We start from the raw sequence: 8,993 nt of genomic DNA on the forward strand, positions 1-8,993 counted from the left end.
GGCTAAATAGCCAACCACAAATAGAAACAGAAATACCGTCACTAGACGGAGAAAAAGCATAAGTTACAATATTCACCGCTAGAGGGCTACGACCCTCCTCGTTGTGCGCCACCTTGTCGTGGTGAGGGGGCTCACCGTGGGAATACCTAAAAAGGTGTTTCTGCGGTGCTAAGAGCGCACAGTTTCTCCGCTGGGGGGGAACAGGGAGTCCGGCGGCTCCCCAAGGGACTTTTCCCATCCGCCGGTAGGAGACGGGGACTCCGACTTCAAACCCCCGGTGGCACGGCACCGTTAAGGGGAGATTTTTATCTCCCCTTCGTGCACGGGCGGCCAGGCTCGTTAGCCCATTGTGGCGGCTGGCCAGGGGGGTGCTCCCCCCACGGTTGAGGCCTGTCCTGGCCGGGGCTGCTGCTCCGGCGAGACGGGTCTCTGGTGGGGTCACTTTGGTGACCCCGTCTAAAGGGATGGGATGTGGGTGCCGGTCCTCCTTGTGTCTGGGGCCGACTCTTCCTCTTCCAATCATGGGAGGGGAAAGGGTGCGGTCTGGCATGGGGAGGAAGCGGCGTCCCACAAGAGTGGCTCTCCCTCTCCGACCAAACGGCTCGTGGACGTGGTCCGCGAGCACGCGGTCGTGAAGGAGAGCGACGGGCCGTCGATATCCCGGAATTCCCGGGCTCGTCGGGCTGGGCCATTCCGAGCCGCTCGGACGTTTCCGAGGCAGGGTCGGATGGCAAAGGTGTAGTTGCTCGGGCCGCTCGGAATTATTCCGAGGCAGGATCGAGCAGTGAGGACCGTTCATTTCCGGAGTGCGTCCCCGGTTCCACCGGTTCCGGAGTGCTCGGTCGAGGAGTGGATTCGCTGGTCGCCACGGCGAATAAGGCGTGGAGTGGGTCGCAACACTCCCCGCCCCAACCGTCCGTGGGGCCCTCCCCGTAGCTGCGCCCACTGCGGTGCCCGCATTGTCGGAGGTGCGGGACCCCCGAAAACCCCTGGGTAAAACCAGGGGCGAGTAAGGGGCTGGAGGCCAGTGCACCGGATGATTATTCCCGGTGCCCGAGCCATATATTGACCTCCCGGGGGAACTCGGGACTTAGTGGGCATGCCCGGTCAACGGAGCCGCAGTGGGTTGAGGTATTGAAACAAAAATGATGCCTTTTATAAAAAACAAGAACGATGGTGGTCATCGGGAGATGTGTCTCGCACTCGAAAAATTCTTTTTCTCAGTCGAAGCACCGACTCTCGATGTTGGGGGAGAGGAGACGTCAAAGATGTCTCCGGAGTCTAGTGTCCCGTCCCAGGACTCAGTTCTGAGACTGAGGGGGGGCATGGACTCCGATAATGAGATGATGGGAGGAGAAATGAGTAGGAACCCACCCCCCTCTCTTCACCCACATCAACGACCTGGTCCAAGGTCGCGGAAAGGCATCCCTGTGGGTACCCCGGCTCCATCGCGGAATCCATCCAGAGCCGGGTCCCCGAAGAGAATACAGGGAACTTCGAGAACGGAGTCAGAGAAAAGCCTCTCACGGGGGGCCCAATCCATCCTCGTCGACCTTCGCTCCGACAATGAAGATGACGGAAATGAGACGACAACCTCATCCGTCTCCAAAGCCGGCAGACCGGCGATTGGGGCCAAACGGCCAAGAAAATCACGGGAGGAGACCACCATCCTCCCGGAGACTCCCTCCTCCGACGAAAAGAAGAAAAAGAGAAAGAAGAGGGAGAGGAGGACAAGGACGAAAGGCATCTTGTCCTCTGACGAGGAAGATGAGGAGACCCTGAGGGCGCGAGCTAGGAAGGAGGATCCTAGGGGGCGCCCCGCACTGGATCCCTCACAAGTGGGGCAACACACTGCCCGCAAAAGGAGGGAAACAGCTGTGGTGCGTATCGAAAAGATGCACCGGGAGGTGGCGGAGAGGGTGATGAACCCCCACCACGAGACGGATCGTACGACGGCAAGATACCACAAACACGTGGAAAGAGTGAGGAACAAGGTCGTACAATATCAAGCGGCGCAAGTCCAGAACATCCTGGATGACCTTAAGGAGAGCACTGATGCTATCCTTGAGGTAGCCGCCGTATCGAAAGGGTTGAAGGGGGACCTGGTCAAACTCCTTAACTTAGCGGCTTCCTCCCTCGAAGCAGGAGCCGCAACACTGGCGGAAAAAGCGGAGAGGTGATATTACGACCCCGTAGCGGGTAGAGCCCCCCCCCCTCCGCAAATACACAAACGGAGGACATCCTAGAGGCGAATCGCCTCTTGGAAAAAGAGATTGCGGACCTTCACAGGGAGAAGGAGGAGAGAGAAAGAACCTCCCCTCCTCTCTCACCTCTGAATACACGGACCAGAGCTGCGGCCGCTAAGATGGAGAAGGCGGAAGAGACAACAGGGATGGGGGAGACGATGGAAAACTTACTTCCGGAACCATCTCCCATAAAAGTCACCAGAAAAGACCTGGAAGACTTTCCGGCAATGAGACTCCCCATCCAAGGGATCGCGAAGAAGCTGGAGGACCGTTTCCCCCCGGTAATCACCCTCCTCCCGGGTGATGGCCGGAATTATCGCCAGAGAGGTGAGAAGACAGGTGAAGGAGTCGCTCTCCCAAGTAATGAGGGAACTCCCCTAAATGATGAGGGAACTTCTGGGGGACAGACCCCCCCCCCCCCTCCTTGCCTAACCCCCCTCCCCCCAAACCCCCTGGCAATAAGGGTCCACCCTCAGCTAAGAGGGTGGCTCCCCCTGCAGGGGACTCCAAGAGGGAGGAAGAAAAGAAAGGGAGGGGGAAGGTGCCGGCGCGGTCCGCCGCCGTGCGACAGCCCACTGCCAGCCCTTCCCCCCCCCCCCCTACAGGGAAAAAGAAAACTCCGATCGTAAAATCGGGGCAACCAATTCCCCCTGGAGGGAAATCCGCTGTAGCTGGCACTGCCATAGTTCAGTGGCAGCAGCAACAACAGCAGGAAAACCCACCACCCCTGTTCACAGAGGTAGTGAAAAGAAAGAAGAAAAGGAAGGAGACCCCTCCCTCCTCTACAGCGAAGAGCGCCGAAGGGGCAGCCAAGACGGTGCCCAAAACCGTCCCTAAATTCCCCCCCCTTCCCGCCCAAACCGGGCCCCCAGGGAGAGAGGGGGAAGAAGAAAAAAAAGAGAAAGGTGCCCAACACCGCGGCTGTTTCCCTCACATGTCCAGTGGGGGAATACGCCGCGGTGATGAAAAAGGTCACCGGGGAGATCTCCCTCAAAGAGATGGGGATCCCGCCGACGAAGGTCAAAGCGGGCCAAACGGGGGCCCTTATCATACAGATTCCGGGCCCGGAGGGACAAAAGAAGGCGGACAAGTTAGCGCAAAATATGCGCAACATGTTCGCAGACAGACCCGAAATACGGATCAATCGACCCCAGAAAATGGGCGAGATCCGTATTCGGGATCTGCCACCGTCGACCACGGCTGAGAGCGTTGCTCAGGCCGTGGCAGAGAAGGGAGGATGCTCCCCCGCTGAGGTCAAAGTGGGGGACATAAAACCCTCCCCCATCCCCAGAGGCCTCTACACGGCCTGGGTAAAATGTCCCCTCGGGGCGGCCAATAAGGTCGCTTAGGAGGGGCACGCAGTGGTTGACGGGTTCTTCCGAGCCCGGGTCGAACTCCTGGAGGTGCGCCCCCTCCAATGCTACAAATGCATGGAGAAGAGCCACGTTAGAGCCACATGCCCTAACACAAACGTAGACCGCAGCGGTATCTGTTACCGCTGTGGGGAAACGGGACACGAGGCCCGCGGATGCACGGCGCAGGCCAAATGCGCCGGTGCCGAGATGCGGGTCGACCGGCCTCCCACCGTATGGGGGGGTCGGCGTGTAAACCTCCCAAGGGGGGAAGTAAAAAAAAGAAGGGGGAAGCTGCCATAGCGGCACCCATCCCCCCTCCCAAAAACAAGGAGGAGAAGCAGACGACAGCGGCGAAATCGTCCAAAAGGGGGGAACCGAATCCCCCCGCGGAGGCCATGGATGTGGATCCATCGCCAGCTGTCGTAGTAACAGCAGGCACGAGTGGCCTGGAAGAGGGACAGGTTAGTGAAAACCAATAATGTCCACGAAACTCCTCCAGGCCAATCTAAACCACGCCCGCCGGGCCTAAGACCTTTTTATGGCGGACCTGGACGGGCGTGACGCGGGACTGGGAGTGGTGGCGGAGCCGTATCAGGTGCGAGAACCCGATCCCAACTGGGTTTCGGCCTCGAACGGCTCCGTCGCCATTGTGAGGAGGAACTCTCCCCGCTCCCCCCCTTTACCCTAATGGAACGGGGGGTGGGATTCGTCATGGCGCGGTGGGGCGCCCTATATGTGATGGGGGTATACGCCCCACCAAAGCGGCCTCACCCTGAGCTGAGAAAACAGCTGCGGGTAATGGGGGAGGGCATTTGCCGATGCCTCCCCCATCCCGTACTGGTGGCCGGGGACTTCAACTCCTGGGCTGAGGAGTGGGGTTCCCGGTTCACCAACACCAGGGGTGGGGCCGTGTTGGATTGGGCGGCAGGTCTCGGCCTCCTGTTACTGAACAGGGGGTCAAATAGCACTTGCGTTCACTCCCGGGGAGAGCCCATCGTCGACTTGACGTGGGCTTCTCCCCGGGCCGCGGACCTGGTGAGGACGTGGAGGGTGGCGGATCGGGAGTCCTTCTCGGACCATCTCTGCATAGAGATGGTCTTAACCGCCACCCCCTGGGAGGTGCTGGCCCGCCGCCACCGTCAAAGGGGTGAAAATCCCCCTAGAAGATGGGCACTGGCCAAATTAGACCAGGATAAACTGATGGCGGCGGCCCTGGTGGAGGCGTGGTCGGATCCCCCCGACCTCGTCGACACCGGGGCCGAAACCGAAGAGATCGGAGACATGGCCGAACGCATGTGCGACATGGCCATGCCCCGATCGAAACCCGCCCCCCGTCGGGCCACGTATTGGTGGAACGAGGAGATCGAGGACCTGCGAAGGAACGTGAACGTCGCCAGACGCGGTCTTCTCAGGGCCCGACGACGGGTGGGCGGGGAAGACAAAAGCACTGCCGAGGCGCGCGGGGAGTATCTGGCCGCAAGGTGCTCCCTGCGGACGACCATCGGCAGGGCCAAAGCCAAGGCCTGGGAGGAGCTGCTCGCTGAGCTCGACCGGGACCCTTGAGGGCGTCCGTACCGTCTGGTACTCAATAGATTGAGACCGGCGGCGCCCCCAACCTCGGAGACGCTGGACCCTGGGTTCCTCGACCAGGTGGTGGGGAGTCTCTTCCCGTTGAGAGACATCCACATCCCCCCTAGGGGGGATTCCCCCACTTGGACCGAGGACCTGGGGATATCAGAGAGGGAACTATCCGAGGCGGCCAGTTTGGGCCTTGGCTTTTGGCGTGGTGGGTGCTCGACTGAAGCGACTGTACAACGCATGCCTCAGGACGGGCACCTTTCCCTTCTTGTGGAAAATAGCGAACCTTGTGCTACTTTGCAAGGAGGGGAAACCGGCGGAGCAACCTTCGGCTTACAGGCCGATTTGCCTGCTGGACGAGGTCGGCAAGCTGTTCGAAAGAATCATTGCCGGCCGAATAGTCCAGCACCTGTCGCGGGATGGTCCCAATCTATCGGAGGACCAATTTGGGTTCCGAGAGGCCCGATCCACAACAGACGCAATTATGCATCTGCGGGCCCTCTTGGACCAAGTTGTAGGGGGGGGGGGGGGATGTGGCGTTGGCGGTGTCGCTGGACATCGCCTTCAACTCCCTCCCCTGGGAATGTGTGGGAGAGGCCATGGAGTTCCATGGCCTTCCCCCATACATAAGGGAGGTCCTTTGGGACTTCCGTGACAGGACGCTCCAGTACAGGGATCAGCTGGAGCGGGTAAGCCGAAGAGAAGTCTGTTGCGGGGTTCCTCAGGGGTCGGTGTTAGGACCCCTATTATGGAACCTCGCATACGACAAAGTGCTCCGCACGGCGCTTCCCCCGGGCTGTCGTCTGCTGTGTTATGCAGACGACACCCTGGTGGTGGCCCGGGAGAGGAGCTAAAGAGAGGCCCGGGACGCGGCGAACGCCGCCACCCGGGCGGTCGTACACTCAATACGAACGATGGGACTTGAGGTCGCCCCGCAGAAGACGGAGGCTCTGTACTTTTACAGCAGAGACTCGGGGCGACCTCCCTCACCCAAATCTGTGTGGGGGAGGTCCGTGTCCGGGTGGGGACCCAGATGAAGTACCTGGGCCTCACCCTGGATGGACTTTGGGGGTTTGAGCAGCACTTCGCTGGGATAACCCCCAAAGCGGATAGGATGGCGATGGCATTGGGTCGCCTCCTTCCGAACCTGGGTGGTCCGAGAAACAGAGTTAGAAGACTCTACGCGAACGTCGTGCAATCGGTGCTCTTCTACGGGGTACCGGTGTGGGCCGAAAGGGTCGCGGCCAGTCGGCGCATACAGGCGTTGTTACATCGTCAACAGCGCCGGCTGGCCATCAGGCTGATCCGGGCCTACAGCACGACGTCGTACGCGGCGGCCACGGCTCTGGCGGGCCTCCTCCCGGCCGAGTTCCTGGCGAACTCGTACGCCGAATTTTACCGGCGTACGAGGGACCCAGACCGGCCCGGGAGCGCTCGCCTATTGCCACGAGTCGTGGCCAGACTCCGGAGGGACGCCCGCCAGAAAGCCATGGAGGCATGGCAGGCCTCCTTGGCTGGCTCCACGGCGGGCAGATGGACCACCCAGGCCATCCAACCCTGTCTTCCCGAATGGGCGGACAGGAGGGGACACGGTATCGGGTTCCACCTGACACAGGTGCTCACCGGACATGGTTGTTTTGGTGACTACCTGTGCAGGATCGGTCGAGAGTGTACGACCGAGTGCCACCACTGTGCGGCCGGTCTGGACTCGGCGCGACACACCCTAGAGGAGTGTGAAGCATGGGAGGGGGAGCGTCGGGTCCTGATCGCAGTGGTCGGCGAAGACCTCTCCCTACAAGCATTGGTAAAAGCCATGTTGGAGGGAGAGGATAAATAGAGGGCCGTTTCCTCCTTCTGTGACAATGTGATGTTACGGAAGGAGGAGGCGGAGAGAGAGAGGAGGGGAAGGCGGTAAGGGGAGGAGATTGACCCTTCTCTTATACTGCCGCCAACACAACCCCCCCACCCCCATGGAAATAGATGAACAGAGGGCCTCCCCGGGCGGTGGCACGCACTATAAGCGCGTCACCATTAACCCCCGGGGAGGATTCCCCCTAGGAGGGATCCAGACTGGGTCCCTCCAACTTGGATGGCCGGAGGGGAGATACCGTAGACTATCGGAATTCTATCTCTCCTCCGGCGGGAGGTCAGTTGGGAGCGGGGGCTCCTGACTGGCCTCAGCCTCCCACCAAAAACACGGGAGGGCGGGGAAAGGTCGCGGTAGTCCGGCCTTTCCCGACAAAGACAGTAATTGAGAAGGGGAGACTTAGTCCCCTCCTTCTCCAAGAAGGAACCGCGTTGCGGTCAGACCTGAGGGAGGGTGAGATGAATACCTCTGGTGATGCCTCACCCTCCCTCTCTATGATCCAGGAAGACTACCGGCAGGGGTTGTAGTGGGTATGCCTGGGGATTTTCCCCAGGAGACTCCCACATAACCCATGGGTCTCCCCCCGGAACCCGTGGGTATCCATAAAAAATTTCCCCTGCCTTACCAAAAAAAAAAAAAAAAAAGGGCTACGACCGGCTAAAACTAACTTGTAATTAAAAAGCCACGAGCTGCCTATATATGAACATCAAAAAACTATAATCGACACGTCCTCGGATCTGAGTGAGCTCACACATAGTCACATAGGCCTCAGATCACAGACAAAGTAACCCGGCATTACACGAGGTGTGCCAACTCCTCTTGGCCCTCGAAAATTGCCTTTGAGGCGCGCCAATTAATTTTTGGCCCTTACGCCGAGAATTCACATTGCGTTTTATAGGGGCTGACGTAACACAACCAATCCTGGGATCCAATTTCCTAGGATATTTCCACCTGCTACCAGACGTAAAGAAAAGGAAATTACTAGACGCCACAACAGGACTGGCCACGGACGGCGTAACAAGTCAGATTGAGCAAATATCAATCAAAACACTCTTAAAAGAAACACCGTATCATGAGATCCTAGCAGAATTCCCCCAGCTCACGAATCCTTCAGGGATAAAGAAAGAAGTACGCCACACCACAGTGCATTATATAGAAACCACTCCAGGTTCTCCAGAAGCATGCCGTCCGCGCAGATTGGCACCAGACAAATTGAAAGCTGTAGCAACAGAACAAGCAATATTAAATGCTAAAAGGCCAAAAGAAATGGAAAACATCCATAGACTGGACTACAGAGCAAAACAACGCTTTCATTAGCTGCAAAGACAGCCTAGCAAAAGCGACGCTCCTAGCACATCCAAACCCAACAGCAGAATTATCACTAACGACAGACGCCTCGGATGTAGCCATAGGAGCGGTGGTGCAACAACATCTAGAGAGCGGACAACAACCACTAGCGTTTCTAAGCAAGAAACTATCACAGGCACAGAAAAAGTACAGTCCATATGACAGAGAACTGTTAGCCATCTACATAGCAGTCAAACATTTTAGACATTTGCTAGAAGGCCAAGAGTTTAAAATATATACGGACCACAAACCCTTGGTATACACTTTTCGAAAAGACTCGTTACTCAGTTCACCAAGGCAAACACGGCACCTCGAGTTCATCGGGCAATTCTCAACTGACATACGACACGTTTCTGCTAAAGAAAACATCGTAGCAGACACACTGTCCAGAACAGAGGCCATTCAACAGCAACCGGACTTTTCCGAATTAGCCAAATTACAAAAAAAAACCCGGAACTTATCGCATTCTTTAAAAAACCAACAGCGTTAAAATAAAAAAAAATAATAGTACCAGAAACGGAAACGAGCCTCATATGTGACACTTCAACGCCAATACCACGCCCATTCGTAACACAGCCTTACCAAAGACAGATCTTCAAG

At 57.9% G+C, this 8,993-nt stretch overlaps 1 protein-coding gene across 1 annotated transcript; it reads left to right on the forward strand.

Moving 5' to 3' along the window:
- The first annotated feature begins 4,399 nt into the window (after positions 1 to 4,399).
- On the forward strand, positions 4,400 to 5,164 carry LOC137001195 (uncharacterized). The gene has a single exon (XM_067359574.1). The coding sequence runs from the start codon at positions 4,400 to 4,402 to the stop codon at positions 5,162 to 5,164; it is 765 nt and encodes a 254-aa protein (XP_067215675.1).
- Positions 5,165 to 8,993: the final 3,829 nt, after the last annotated feature.

The sequence above is a fragment of the Linepithema humile genome, chromosome 7 (assembly GCF_040581485.1).
Source record: "Linepithema humile isolate Giens D197 chromosome 7, Lhum_UNIL_v1.0, whole genome shotgun sequence".
Lineage (NCBI taxonomy): Eukaryota > Metazoa > Arthropoda > Insecta > Hymenoptera > Formicidae > Linepithema > Linepithema humile.